Here is a 15,859-nt window from a genome sequence, read left to right as displayed (position 1 = left end):
AGAAAGAAAAGACCTTAACAACATAATCATTATGATGGGGAAAGCATATATATTTAAAGCTACAAAAAAAACAACAAGTAAACACTGAACGTTTGAAATTTTCTCAAAGGATATTAAAAAGAATCAAGAACAGAATTTCATTTTTGAATGTTGGTGGGATACTTCGAATCAATTGAAGACGTGAGTAAAAAAGAGAGGGAAATAGAGATCTCTGTGTTCACAATGTGCAAGAGTTTTAGGTAGGTGTGGAAAAAAATGCTGTAAAGAATGCTTTCAAAATTAGTCATGTTAATAGATTACTAGATTTATCAATTAACAAAATGCTAAGTGAGTGAACAGAAGAAATATCTCAACGGCATCAATTCTTCTAGGTACACTTACACAAAGTCAAGGATTTTGTAGGCATGTCATCGGGTGTAAGATTAAACTATTATACCAATCAGGTGCTAATGATAATCAATATGTAGGTTGAAACCTAATCATTGACTGAAATAGCTGAACAACTGGATGAGGAACAGCCAAACAAGGTTGCTGAAGACAGTTTACTGTCAAAAGCCATACAAGGTAGGTATACTGCATCAGAAGACAGGGGTTTCCAGATGTGCTGTTCAAGCTGTTTCAAAGCAAAAAGAAACAGGCAACATTAAGGACTGTATACACAGTTGTTGGCCAAAGAAACTTACTGCCGCAGATGGAAGACACATCATGCTTACTTCCCTTATAACTGAAGATGTCCAGCAGTGCCATCAGCTTAGACCTGGCAGTTCTCAACAGCGGGCCCTGGGTCACAGATCTACTGTATGGAGAAGCCTAATCAGGAGTGGCCTTCATGGAAAACTTGCCGCCAAAAAGCTATAACTTATGCTGAAGGCCAAGCGACTCAACTATGGGTGAAAACACAGGAACTGGGGTGCAGAGAAATGGCAGCAGGTGCTCTGGTCAAAGTCAAAATCAAAAATATTTGGCTGCAGCAGAAAGCAGTTTGTTTGCCAAACAGCAGTTAAAGAATGACTGTCTGCAGGTAACAGTGAAGCATGGTGGATGTTCCTTGCAAGTATGGGGCTCTATTTGTGCAAACATAGTTGGGGATTTGGTCAGAATTAACGTCTTCTCAATGCTGAGAAGTACAGATACTAGTCCATCATGCAAAACCATCAGTGAGGCATCTGATTTATTCTGCAGCATGACAGTGACCCCAAACATTAAGTCATGAAGAACTCCTTTCAGCATAAAGGAGGACAATGAGTCCGGAAAGTGATTGTGTGGCCCCCACAGAGCCCTGATCTCAACATCATTGAGTCTGGGATTACCAACCTACCTGCAGAGTTCTTTCAAAAAGTAGGTGCAAGTGTACCTAGACAAATTTGTGCCGTTTTGAAAGCAAAGGGTGGTCAAACCAAATTTTTGTTCACTTACTTTGCATTTTGTTATTTGATAAATATAATCTATTAACATGTAAATAATTTTTTAAGGTTTTCTTTACAGCATTTCTTCCCACACCTACCTTAAACCTTTGCACAGTGCTGTACATAGATATCTACCTTATATATGTAAGTATGTACATAAACTTACTTTTGTTTTTTTTAAATTTTCTCCTATATTTTTGTTCTCGGTTAGTGGTATATTCTGCTCCTTTTTGTGTATGATAATTTTGTAATGTAACCTTGTGTAATAGTAACTTATTTTAGAGAAGGGGGAAAAAGTAGTTTATTATTTTTATGGCTGTTTCCAAGGTCAAGAATGATCTGTCAAGTTCAAAATCTAAATGGACAGGGATACAAAAATAATTGTCAGCAGATGCGTTGGATACTGATATATTTTCTTGTATCCACCGATAGAATCATTATGACTGGTCAGTCGTGCAAATTGAGTTGTAATCAACAAAGACAACTACAACATATGAACATAAAATAGATACACACATTGACAAAATAACTAGACATGAAAGCAGAACACATTGCTGCTTTGTAGTTGTTTTTGGACCTTTTGCTTACAAAACATGGTTGTGTTTGTGCAATTTATCTTTTTCCTAATACTAATAATCTTTTCGGCTCAAAACATATAAAGCAGTTTGGAATGAAAAGTGTCAGTTAATTTGCAAATACCCTGTTTGCAGACCTGTGTGAGTCAGAAAAAGTTTTGACACCTTTCACCACCTCTGTGCAGAGACACCAAAAGAAGAGGGAAAAATCAATTATCTTTTTTAATTACATTATCTAAGCATAGATGCATTACTTGTGAAAAAGGTAGAAAAAACAGCAAGTCTTTCTCAATAAGTTAAACCTCTCTGGCTGAAGAGCAGGGTTGGCTCACAAAACAGAAGATTTCCCGTAAAGCATTTAAATTCATTGAAACAAAAGACAAGGAGTTAACTTGTGTCGCTGAAATAAAAGTGCGTCTCCTTGTTAAATTTAACTAGTTTCAAAAAATGAACAACAAAAAAACAAAACAAACAGAAGATGCAAGTGGCTTATGATACAGTCCTTCCGCCCTTTTCCACAGGGCTCTGCAAGCATTTTTCATGAAACTTCACAAGTTCCATCGTTTGATCGACAAACAATAAGCTGAGTTATAGTTGGTAAAAAAAAAATTACAATAACAATAATTACAATGACAGTTATAACGAGAAATGTAAGTAATAAACACAGTCCTGTACAGTCAGGCTCATCTTCTGATTGACCACAGCCAAACTGATCAATTATCGGTTGGTCTCCAGCAGTGTGACAGACACCTGGCTGAAGAAAGGTGGCCAATGCTGTCGTCTCCTAACAGCTTCAACTTCCCTCAGCTGCCCTCGGCTATGGTTTATTGGAAAATGCCTTTCCATTTCATGTCCCCCTCTGCTGCGAAAAAAAAAAAAAAAAATACACAAGAAGGAAAGTGATTATGAGCAGTTCTGTTGTTGACAAAACACTCAAAATATCTTCTATTAACCGTAGAGTTATCCACAACTATACGTACAGTTTACAGCCGCTATGCATCTGATTTCGACCATAATTCACCACATCAAAAAAAAAACAACAACATTCAAGGCGCTTTTACACTGAACCGGTTTGGGTTTTGTTCGGTTTGTTTATAATGGTTTGAAATCTGTCATCAACGTAAAATACATTGAAAACATCATTTTAAAAAAGCAGGTTGGTTGTTTAAAGTTTAACACAGCCTATTGTAAATGTCATCACACTGAGCTACACAATGAAAGTGAAGCTCACTGTTTGCGTCTCATGTTTTCATACGTTGTTGTGAAGGAACCAAAAATCCCACACACTGACAATTAGAGCCCGACCGCTATGGGTTTTTGGGGGCCGATGCCGATATTAAAAGTGGAAAAAGAGCCGATATTTAGATTTTGAGAATGATTTGGATAGTAGACCCCTTTACTGTATAAACTACACTTGGAAAAGGCCGATTATTGAAAGCTGGTATGTAAAACCTTTTCCTAAATGGATTATGTTAATAAAATAGATTACAGTCTCAAAAAGTGAACATGTTAAGAATTGCATATCATTAAATATTTCTTGCTGGAATGTGCAACTTTTTCAGCCATCTGTAAACAGAGAAAGTGAGAGAGAATAAGCATGTGTATTTCACTTTACACATAATCCGTCATAATTCCAATGTCGCATATTCACATCCGCTCTGGTTTAATCATTTCAGACACGCAGACTACAACTGCAGACATACGTCAGAAACTATAGTTTAACGGCTCATTACGACGTTAGCGCTCCTCCACTAATTAACACGGCATTAGCTTTGTGGCTAATTTAGCAGTGGGCAGCGTTAGCTGCTGTAACATTACGTGATTTTAGTGAATATTTAGAAGTGATGAACTAGGGACAAATGTGGACCGTTCGCTAGAACTGCCACACTGTTTGAAATAAATGTACAGTTAAGTTACGTCTGTCAGCAGCGAAGCTTCCAACCCCCAGCTACCGCAACATTAAACTGCTGTGAGCTGCTAGGAAGCCGGGGGAGTGCAGTGAAAGACGGGAGGGTTAGCTAGTCGTGAATGTTTTCATGAGAGACGAAGTGACTGGGTCTTTTTTTATTGTCAAAAGACCGAGTCACCGCTAACACAGCCCTCTGCGTGTTTGGTTTCTACGTGCTGCCGTAACCTCCAGTAAACTCTGGTAAGCTGATTGTTTTCTTCTGTGGTTTTTGAGGTGAGGCCATGTTGTTAACAGGAGAGCTGCATCTGGTCGCCCGCTGGTGGCCAAACTATGCAACACCCCATGACATGAGTGAAGGATCTGACTCTGTTTCTTTTTTAATTGTCATATATCTGCCGTTATAAACGGCTGATACCGATTAAATGCAATTAGCTATTAGATAATATCGGCTGGCCGATAAATCGGTTGGGCTCTACTGACAATTAACTTCACTCACTTCTCACTTTATTTACTTAGATTAGGTAAAATTCATGAATTGAATTTTAGTGTGCAAGATGTCTCTTACCTCACTGGGGTTTGTTGTAGAGGTCGTTCCCACAGAGCGTTCAGTCCAGTTCATGTACCTCGTCCTGCAGGGAGACCGAGGGCCGCCCCGCTTCGCTCATCCGTTTGGCCATGATGTCCCACTGTGGAGTCAGGCCTTTGGATTTAGTGCCTGCAGAGGAGGAAGATTACAAGAGACAATGCTTACACACATGCAGCCTCCTCCAGTCAGGAATCAGTCACCTGATACTACTGGATACACTAAAAATATAAAATCTTCTGCCCCCTGGTGGCTCCAGAAAGTACCAATTTCTTTAGTACATCTGCAAAATAATTACATTGATAGACGTGAATATATTTTATTAATAATGTACCTTATTCTTTGATTACTCTAACCCTATCATGTTAGGGGAAAATGCACCCATTTAATCTTCCCACAGCTGACGTCAGGTTTCCATATTTTACTTCAACCATCAGAGCTGATTTTTCTGTTTAAAGCACTTGAGGTAATCAATGTCAACGCATCAGGTCTTTATTTTTTTTACTGAACAATAGCTAAACAGCTATAACTGAACAGTTAGGTAAAGTAAAGGTTGGTTTTGAATTTTTCCCACAAAACTTCATCAACAGTAAATGCTTCAACAGTAAAATCTTCACTTGCTTTGTACAGAAACAAACAGCAGCCTGTTTTCGCCAAATGCCAGTTAACAAAAAGACATTCAGCAAATTATCTTTATAAATATTCATTATCATATTGTTGACAATTGGACTTAATAATTTGGGACTATTCCTCATTATTTAACACAGATGAAGCCACTGTGTGCTTCACTACACTTCATAAAAATGGAGAGCCGGTGATCCCCTACATTTGCAAAATTACAGCAAAGCTCCACAGCCGCACTAAAACCTGATCCATTGTCTTTAATGTAAAAGGAAAATTGATTGATTATTTAGAGACAAGGTAATGTTTGTGTGCAGATAAAAACAAACAAGATTAGTAAACTTCAAGCTCATAAGTAAACTTTGGAGTTACTACTAGGTGGATTTCTGAGCTTTTGAGAGCGCATATAATAAAACTGAAAATGCTTTTAAAAAAAACATCCGGTCTTCTGACAAATCACTATGATGAAAGTCATGAATGACTAAATTGATAAATAGGTGGTAAAATAAAAACTAATCCCTAACACCAGCCTAAGCCTGGCTGCTTTCCAACCCCAAATCTCCTCCCAGTGCATTATCCCAGCCTGTGCCCGAGGTGGGCTCACAGACAAGTGGAGATGCTCTCCCTTAGGGTACACTTACCGAGCCCTCCTCCTCCTCCTCTTTCTCTCCGCTGTTACCATGACAACATAGACTGTAGCCTCCAGCTAAAGCAGCAAGGCCGATCCGATCCTCTCTGCAATCTCTCTCTCTCCCTCTTTCCCTGGCATACTCTCCCTCTCTTGATCTCCCAGTCTGTCTCTTCCCCTCTCTCATTTCACAGGGGAGAGGGGAAAGTGGGACATAACCCAAAAAAATAAGCGCCCCACACAAACTCTTAACCCTTCGGCAGTGGACTATAACTGTGCTTTGTAGCCATCGAGTGAGCGGTGGAGCTCAGATGCGCCTTTACATTCTCTTTAAATATTAAAATGATCGATGTTTAGCAAAGACATTAGTTTTAACATTAATCTGTGTTAATACAGGTAAAATAATTAAAACTATGCTGTAATGACTAAAAAATGAAGAAAACCCCCAGTTAAAATTAGCTTAAAAGCCAATGATGACACCATTACTCTACTCCAGTTAATTTAATAGAAATGAAAAACTGTTATGAGTCAAATTTACACATAAACCAACACAAAAAACTGCAGCTGGGGCTAATTCAAGCACATCCTTCATAAAAATTATCTCTCATTAAAAAAAGTCTCATATTAAAACTACCAAGTAATTAGTAAATTAAATTGGGTGATCATGATTTTCAGATGTGAAAAACTGGACATTATCTTTATTTCAATTAATCTTTTACATCTTTTATCATGCTCATTTTTATCTACTTTCAACTTTTAATCAATTTTATAGTACGCTAATGTTCTATGAACTAACTGGGGAAACTAAAACTAGAATATAAAATGACGATACTAATAATAGATATTAACAACTAACACCTCAGAAACTGAGAAAGCTAACACACACATACTGTCCTCAGAGCTCTCTCCTCACACTCACCATCTAGTCCGTTGTGCTGTTCATAGGAGCGTTTGCCCAGGATGGTGGGCGAGCCATTGTTGAGGATGGGAGAGGACTTTATGGGCGTCAGGCTGCCTGTGGAGATGGACCCTCCACGAATTGGCGGCTCGGGTTTGGCTGGACGGGGATGTGCTTCTGTAGGTCAAGTTTATAACAACAGTTTAGGTTTTGCTGCTTATATGTTCCACATTTGCTATGACTTTACTGTGTGTATGGAAACGTTAAAAATTACCGCTGCCTCTCTAATCCTTCACTGTTAAACCACAAAACAAAGTCAAGTAAAGTTAGGCCTCATGATCAAAGAAAGTTTTTATATCACATCCACACTTCTGTCTATCCTCACACGCTCCCTGTCTCGCTCTCTGCATCAGTTTTTTATCAATTGATGGTTTTTATAATGTCCACTATTTAAATAGCAATGCACCAGATGCGCACCTGCCTTTTAAAGAGATGGGTGAGGACACTCCAATTGGCTTAATTCATGTTATGCCCAAAATACACCTATGATTAATTAAGAGACAAAATACAACTCATTTGAGACTTACCAGATCATACAGCATTCAACTAGGAAGAGTGGAATTACAAGCAGCCTATTTGGCCTTGTGCCATGCACTTTAGGCCACATGCCTAAATAGGGCTGAAAATACAAACTCAAAGGTAAGAGATGCAGCGAGTGACCGGTTTCTTCTTACCTAAATATCGAACCACAGACTCCAGAGGTTTACGTTCCACAGGTTTCAGTGGCAAAGGCTTTCTTTGCACATCTGGCAACCGCATAGCACCTGTAGCGATCCATGGCAAAAATACAGTAATCAATTTCAAGTCACAAAAAAATTTGTTTCACTTTCACAACACGATCATCATGCACAATATGTGTGATATTCAGGTGCTTACATTCTGCCTTGATGGCTGCTGTGTTGACAGGGAGGTAGGGGTGCCTGGCCAAGTATCGTGGCCTGATGATGTCCTGGCAGATGCGGCGTGCCATCTGCGTCAGGCCGTTAGTCTGCAGGTAGAAAGCCTGACGCGTCTTCACTGCAAACTTGGGGCTGCCGCTGTGCCTTAGGGGCAGGCCGTGGGGGCTCTGGAGGTACAAACACATTTACAAGAGTTAGATAAATGTACACCAATGTGTGTTTGTGGCCTTTGTTCACCAACAGCTTACACACTTACGAACACTGAAGGACTAAACTGTCAAATGATGGCAAAGACGACATTCTGAGGAAATCGTTACCTGAAATGGATTTAATTACTTGGATTTATTGATACTGGTTGACAAAATGGAGCTGACTGGAATGCTTCCCAAAATGCACCATCAATTTAACACATCGGCCTGGCTACTGCAGTCTACCAAAGTCAATTAGTAGCTAATCATTTACTCGAGTACACTGCTGAGCAATATATACCCTTAATCAGGTTGGTAAATATTTATAACATGTGTGCCTCACTGAAATAGTATACACAAGAGTATTTACATGTTAACATACTGTATTGTTTCTTGTGAGGACTGTTGTGAACTAAGAGTCTGTATTAACTAAACACAGAAAAAAATATAAGATAAAGCATAAAAAGTAAAATCAACGGTTATGGAGTGAATTCAATGTTAACCTCCATCAAATACTGTATTTTTGACTATGGAATATTTAGATTATCCTGCTTAAGGTTTGAATCAATAGTATAATGCTCATTTTTTACTTTTATTTTAACTATAATCAATGCCAGCTAACTAGCTCTTTGTGATATGTGCACAGCTAAAACGAACAGTTGAAACGAACAGTTGATTAATTAGTTAAGCAACAGATTAATATTATACTTCTTTGATAATTGATAAATCTCGTTATTTTACAAAAAAATACCACACATTTGCTTCTCTAATGGGATTTTATGCTTTTCTTTGTGATATATGATGATAGTAAACTGAATATGTTTAGGTACTGAGAGTGTTGGTTGGACTGAATAAAAAAAAAGCCATTTTAAATCCAAAACAATTAATTGAGATCATCTGTAAATGAATGGATACTGAAAATAATAGTAAGCAAATTGTTTAGTGTACAGTGTGTGTTAGTTTGTACCATGTTGCTGCGGTTGGGTCCAGGCCTCTCTCCGTCCAGTCTTGTGGGCATCTTCAGCCCTCCGTACTTCTTCCAGTAGGTCCAGCATGAAGCGCACAGGCGACACTGCATGTTGGGAGGTCCCCATGAGTACCACTGGTAGGAGCCGCTGGCTACACACACGAGCACAATCACCCAGGCAAGCACAGACAGGAAAGTGAGTGCAGTGTGACAGAGCAACACACCCACAAATGTTGAGATGGCTTATAATCTACACATAATCATGAATACGTGCTCATGTGCATGCAAGCGAGAACACAACCTTTAATCATTCATCACTGAATTAACTACAACCACTAAAATAACTCAAACAATACTGCAGGGCACGTAATGATATTCTTATTGGAAAAATGAAGGGAAAAAAGTGTGCCACATATAGAGAGCACGGTGTCAAGCTGTGCTCTTTAAAAGATCCTTTTTAAAATGCAAATGCTTTGGTTTAAGTTGGTAGTCTGTTGCGACACCAGTGTGTCAATGAACAATCAATGTAGAGGTTCCTTTTTAAGATTTACTAAAGAACACAAGTTGTAGAGAGATGGAGTATTTGGCTGTTTGAATATTTTTGTTGGATGTTAAGTTAGAGCTTACAATGGAAAAATAATGCAATCAGTATAAACAGATACTGTATGTACCATGTGGACCAACTCATTTGAAGATCTAAGCCTGTTTTACTCTAACAGCACCAGATCATCACATTACTGACACTTAAGAGTACGTCCACATGAAGCGGTTTCAGTTCAAAAACCCATCTCTTTCAGTCTTTTTGTAAATTTAAGAGGACAACCTGCTTTAAATGTCAATAAAGGCGATCACAGAGCACAAACAGAGAAAAGGGTTGTGAATTAAGGGGAGACACTACATGTGAACATGGTCAACCTTTTCACTAATAGATATCACCACGAAACTTCCCCAGTTGCTTACTTACATTAAGACCATTAATTTTTCTATTACAAGTTTTCTGAAATTGTATTTTTAAATATGCAGTTAAGCATTATCTAATTCAAATGTGCATTAATTCCTTTGTTGACATATTAGAGTTAATGGTTTTTACAGATGGAAAAATGTTTTCTCACTCCTTAAACAGCCTTAAAAAATCTTTTTAAAAATAATTAAAACATTTTTAGGAACAAAATGTTCCTAATCAGGCTATGAGCGGTATATGAACAAACCTTGAAATATAGATAGGAATAAAACTGGAAATGGTTAGCTAATGGATATCAACATGAAACTTCTCTAGTTGATTACTTACATTAAGACAAGTATTTTTTGTATTTCAAGTTTTGTGTTATAAAGATTGAAATGAGGCATTATCTAATACATTTGTGGATTTAGGAGAAATCTACAGACACAAATAGTGTAGGAAGTGTAGTAAAATAAGCACCCAAATGTGTACACTTTGAGTGTTTTCTTTCTACTAGTCTAAAAGAAGACATGTTACGAAAGCAAATGAGCGATGTAGTGCCTTGCATTTATACATCATCGGTAAATTAATTTTTTTAAGGTTCTGTTTTTCCATTCAGGGAAGGAAGCACGCAACAGCCTTTTTAAATATGATTTCACCTGTAAATGCCAAAGCAACTTTCCCAAGTACCATCATGTACAATCTTAATAAATCAGGCAAATACTAATGAATTTCTATTTCAAGAAGCAAAGAAACCGAAGCTATTTCATTTACATGACAGCAGTGTTATGTATGTGAATGACTTACTGTAGCAGCTTTCACAGGCTCTGCCGAGGCCGGGGGTCGGCCCTGAGCCTGGAGGTCCTGGGACCACTGCCACTGCCGCTCCATTCACCAGAGCTGGTTTTACATTGTTACTCAGCTGGTTGGGGTTTGGCTTGTTACTGGGAGGTGCACAGGAACAGGTAGAGGGTCAGACCAGCAAAGGTAATACAGGCCAGAGAGAACAGATATCATTAGTCTGCTGTCTAGCGATGCAACTTGCAGATGTCCAACTTTAAAAACACCAGACATGTTGCTGAGAGAGTCAGAACATCTCTACACCTTTCTCGGGTTTCACACAGAAACTGGCATTGAGGTACTCACTAGTTAGGGATGTAGACCTGCTTCAACTTGCTTTCTGCCTCGGCTGCTTTTAATCGTTTCTGGAGCAGGAGGTGGAGAAAGAACGGTGTGATTAGAGAGGTTCGCACCAACAACAGCAGTGTGAAATAAATAAGCATTTAAGGGCATGTTTGTCAACGTTTAATTCATTGACCTGATATGGATTTAACTGATATGAGGAATATTTCTGAATGAAATTGATATTGACATTTGACTGATTTTTAATTAGAGAAATAGGTATTTTCATTGTAACTTTTAACTTGACTTTAACTGAAACTGACACTGGCCAAATTGTGAAAAATAAAACAAAAAGCTGGGGACTGAATCATGTTTGGGCCTTAAATTGGTTTGTTTTTCAGAATAAATGAGTGACACTGAAGTGAAGTTCAATGTGTAACAGTCATTGGGCTATAAAGAAAGGATATTCTCAATAAAAAATATATATATATATAACTAGCTATTAATGACAACATGCCCATTAAGATGGCCCCAAAACATTTTTTTTTTTACCTGCTGTACATATCTATCTGTGGTCTTCCACATGTAATAATACTCAATAATACTCGTCAGGGACTTCCAGGGCAACTGGAGAAAGAGAGAGGGCACAAAATAAATCATTATTTCAGTGTAGTGGTTATTAAAGTGGTGAAGGTCCTGGTTTCGATGTGGAAACCGACAAAGACACATGTATTTTATACACACACACTTCTAGCAATGCACTACAAATCAATATTTTCAATGAAGCAACCAAAAACCCTCAGGTAGCCTCTTTTACAGCAAAAGTGGATCTTGCACTCATTCATGAATATACACTTAAGAACACCTTTTTTTGCTCATCTGTCACAATAATACTGTTTCATACAAAGAGATTCTTTGTATAAATGACCAAAAACAAAACTGGCCTCATAATCTGTTGGAACCTACTGAAGTTGCTGTAAAGCACTGTAAAGTTCCCTCTAAGAAGTTTGAAAGGAAAATGAGCTGTCAAGTAGAAGCCCCACCCATAATGGTGGTGAAGTCCTGTTGTTTGAGAGAAGGCCTGGGTGTAAACCTGAGTGAGCGGCACTGACAGCAGACAGCCACCAGGTGGTGGAGTGATGCACACAGTGAGAGCTGAGGACAATATGTAGTAGTAAAGTCCACAAACAGAAGACTGCAAGCAGCTCCAGCAGAAAGGCAGCTTTCTCCTTGCTTTATCTAACACTTGCACTTAGTTTTCTCAAAGATATGCTTCCTAAATGTTTCTCTGGATAAATGGCCATTGTGCTTGGCTTTAACATTTTCACTCTTTAGCATGGGCTGGCTGCAGTCTTAGATTACGAGACTACTATTGTGCTTGAAAGTTGTTCTGTAGAACGTCAGCTAAATGCCAAAATGAATTCCAAATGTCTGCAACAGAACTCAGGACCAGCGATTATGGGTGCTCTGAATAACTACTGTATCTCAAAATGAGACTAGGGGCATCCTACATACTGATGAGCAGCACAGCATGTGTTTTTGTCGTCAATTTGTTGTCCTTCACATAATATATATCCATCCATCCATCGTCACCTGCTTCAAACTAAATCAAACTAAAATGTTTCATAAACACTTAAAAATGACCACAGATTGTTTTCTAAAAACATTTCTTGTTTGCTGTAGTCAAAAGATTGTCATAAGATGTTAAACAAAATTGCATTTAAACACTTTTCCAACCAGATTTCCATCAAACCACCATCTTATCTAGCAGCTAACTCACAAATAGGTAGTACTGAAATTAGATATTTAATGAATTCTGAGGTTATTTAAATATAACCCACAGCTGTAGTGTGTAGTTCTGGATCTAAGCCTACCAACACCTCTAAGTCACTGATTAACACGTTACATATCTTGTTTATTTAATCTGTACGAAACCAAAACTGTATAAACAGCATGTTGTGGTTATCCAGGGGGTTAATTTGTCAGACTTGTTCTTGTGACTCAGTGACTTCCAGGACTCTTTGTCCAATTGTTTTTAACCGGCGTCTGTTTCTCCCTGTTTCCAGTCTGTAGTTGACTGTAAGCTAAGCTAATCTTGATTTTCTCATCTAACTTGTGGCAAGAATGCAAATATGCACAGTTCCTAAAATATCAAGCCCTTCAGATTTGCTTTTTAGTGGTTTAATACTCACAAAATCCTGCTGGATATCGGTGAAGTCTTTGCCGTATTTCTCTAGTGCCTCCTCAAACAGGTTGGCCTCCGAGGCACTCCACTCCTCCATTTCATCCCTGCAGAGAACGGGCCCACCCTGAGGCACCAGCGCTGCAATGGCTCGAGTCATGTCATAGCCCGTGGCATGGAGGGTGTCCATAGCGTGGAACTAAAACAAGATTGAAGCTCAGGACTTGTTACTGTTGTTTTTATGTTGTCTGAACCGCTTATGCAATGAAATTCTGCAATATTCTGCTGACTAGTTCGAAGGAGTATGACTAATCCTTATTTGTTTAGTCCATGGAGTTTATGTGCAGCCCCTTAATCCAAGTCTTTGGGCTCTGTGTGTGTGTGTGTGTGTGTGTGTGTGTGTGTGTGTGTGTGCGTGTGGCTAGAAGGCCTCTCATCTATGTTTTATAAATGAGGATAAGATCTAGGGCAGAATAGACCCGCACCAGGCTTCTGGGGCCAAGTGCTTGTTAAGGATAACCAGACACAGGCCTCAACAATCACTAACAGACACACAAACACACACACATATATATACACAAAAACACATGTGCACCACAAGAATTTTCTTTGATTAACACGACTGTTTTACCACTAAACTTTTCATCTATGGTGTGAAGCTGATTTAACCCAACTCTGTTTTCATGTGTGTATCTCACCAAAGTGATGTCTCTGGAGGCTGCAGCAGCACTCATGTGAAGGCTGGGCTGCCGGACAGAACTACTGCAGTCCAAGGCTCTGGCGAATGTACCTACTGACCTATAGGACACACAGACATCATGCAAAATACTAGAAAAAAAAACATGTATGAAGAGACAGAAAATAAACTTTTTACGTTTTACTTTCACCATCTAGATTTGATGTTTGATTTAGTTCCATCTGACGGCCTTTTTCTGAACCATTTATGCACAAAAAAGTTGAAAGACTAATCAGCAAAGTTGTCAATCCAGTGCTTCCTGATAAAATATTCAGTAAGTTAGTTTTGCAGAGCAAATGATACAACCCCGCAATTAGCACTGAATTGGCTAAAACTGCTAAGCAACCTCACCTAGCTCTAAAAAAAAAAAAAAAAAAGAGAGGATCACCAAAGTTTAAGGTACTTTAAAGGAATAGTACGACATTTTGGGGAATATTTGTATTTGCTTTAATGCAGAGAGTTGATTATGAAAATCTATACCCAGGGCTGGAAATTAACACCTGCCAAGCGCCAAATGCGGGTAGATTTTGCAAGGCTACCCGCCACATTCACGGGTAAACGTATTCAGTAAGATATCGCCAAAATAGCTTTTTGACGGTAGCAACAGCAGATCGGCGTTTTTTTCAATATTATATAGCTGCAGTACTGGAGGCTGCAGTTTCAGGACCCCCGCAGTCCTGGGACCGTAGTTCTCTTACAACAGTGCCATCTAGTGGAATCGTGGCAGTAATGCATAGCAACACAAAGGAGGTTAACCCTGTCTGCAGCTGTAGGGTTAACCGGTCGACGTGAATATAATCAACAACTTAGGTTTAGGCACACACCCTGTGATGGTTAGGGTAAGGGTAATTGGCTTCGGGGGGCTGTCAAGAGTAACACAGCTGGCAGTGGTATGGTGGCACTGGTCCTGGACTGTATAGATCAAAAAAGGATACAAAATTTTAAAATCAGTGTGCTTTAGAGGTGCTGGTAGGCAGACTTTTGTAACCTTTAGAAAGAGCCAGGCTAGCAATTTCCCTTTCCCTGTTTCAAGTCTTTTTAAGGAAACCCTCTCTTGGCTGAAGCTTTATATATAACGTGCAGACATGAGTTTAACTTGTCCATTAATATATATTTTTTTCTTTTCATTTGTGTGCTTCTGCACCTCTGTGTTGACTTACCGAGCTACTACTAAGAACTGGTCAATCTGTTTCTCCGTCAGTGAGCTGTTGGGGTCCCACACCTTCTCCTCTAGTTTCTCCAAGTCTCTGCCGTCATCCTCACCTACATGGACCCAGAAGATATATGGATACAGACACAATTAATCTCCTACACTGTTCAAGGCCACTATGCTTCCTTACTGACCACATATGGACAACAAGGGTTTGTAAAATCCAATGGTTTTTCCTTTTTTAAAATGACCAGCTCGTGCAAAGCTTTAATGAATCCCAGAGTTCAATAGGTGGGGTCTCTTGGGCTGCAAGCTTGCAACAAACCAGCCAACCGGCCTGAGTTTCAAACACATGTAACAGAAGTTTAATTAGAGTGTCCGATGGTGCAATTTCAGAAGTTTTTCCACCTGTTAAGAATAAAATTCTGATAAACACTGGATCCTTAATCTGGCAGAAAAATAGTCACCTTTGAAAATAAAAATGTCTGGAAAATATCTTTGAGACTGCTTGAATGAATAATAATTTCTAGTCAGCTTTGGATACGAAACATACGTTATGAGTAGTTGCAGCTTTAAGGTACTTTCATACCGGTTGCCACCGCCTCCTCCATGTAAACACAGCGACAGACGTGCCGCCAAGGTCGGCGGCAGCGGCTCGCCATGTGTCCATGGCAACCACAGAAATTATGGCAAGGGAAACAATACAGGTTGTCCACTTTATCCTGTATTCGGAGGAAATTTGAGCTCTTACTGTCAAGAAACAAGAAGTTGTGTTGTTCTTGCGCATTTAGCAAGATGTGACCATCGGCAATAAAGCAGTTGTCTTCTTTTTAGATAGCATTATGCAGCCAATCCTTTCCATGCTCTCCGGGTGACTAAAATAATCACTTGTGCAGCACATAGACAATAATCTGTTATCTCAAATGCTTTGATTATGTATAATCATTAGGGCTGTCCCCGACTAAGGATTTACATAGTCGAATCAGAATCGTCAA

The 15,859-nt window shown here is 39.0% G+C and overlaps 1 protein-coding gene across 3 annotated transcripts in view; it reads right to left on the bottom strand.

Annotated features, from left to right (window-relative positions):
* Positions 1-2,189: 2,189 nt before the first annotated feature.
* Positions 2,190-15,859, bottom strand: part of mta1 (metastasis associated 1) — a 53,033-nt gene continuing 39,363 nt past the window's right edge. For 2 of the 3 annotated variants that reach the window (XM_046062803.1, XM_046062805.1), the window contains exons 8-19: positions 14,875-14,977; positions 13,677-13,776; positions 12,989-13,177; positions 11,349-11,423; positions 10,821-10,879; positions 10,482-10,618; positions 8,735-8,886; positions 7,557-7,746; positions 7,355-7,444; positions 6,642-6,797; positions 4,456-4,605; positions 2,190-2,843 (exon numbers count right to left, since the gene is read on the bottom strand). In XM_046062803.1, the coding sequence (XP_045918759.1) occupies positions 4,496-4,605; positions 6,642-6,797; positions 7,355-7,444; positions 7,557-7,746; positions 8,735-8,886; positions 10,482-10,618; positions 10,821-10,879; positions 11,349-11,423; positions 12,989-13,177; positions 13,677-13,776; positions 14,875-14,977 (1,361 nt within the window). In that variant the 3' untranslated portion in view covers positions 2,190-2,843; positions 4,456-4,495. The remainder of the gene's footprint in view (positions 2,844-4,455; positions 4,606-6,641; positions 6,798-7,354; positions 7,445-7,556; positions 7,747-8,734; positions 8,887-10,481; positions 10,619-10,820; positions 10,880-11,348; positions 11,424-12,988; positions 13,178-13,676; positions 13,777-14,874; positions 14,978-15,859) is intronic. The other variant, XM_046062804.1, reaches the window with a different exon arrangement.

Source organism: Micropterus dolomieu, linkage group LG11, assembly GCF_021292245.1.
Source record: "Micropterus dolomieu isolate WLL.071019.BEF.003 ecotype Adirondacks linkage group LG11, ASM2129224v1, whole genome shotgun sequence".
Classification (NCBI taxonomy): Eukaryota; Metazoa; Chordata; class Actinopteri; order Centrarchiformes; family Centrarchidae; genus Micropterus; species Micropterus dolomieu.
The sequence above is the reverse complement of the archived record's forward strand: the minus strand, read 5'-3'. Positions and strand labels throughout refer to the sequence as shown.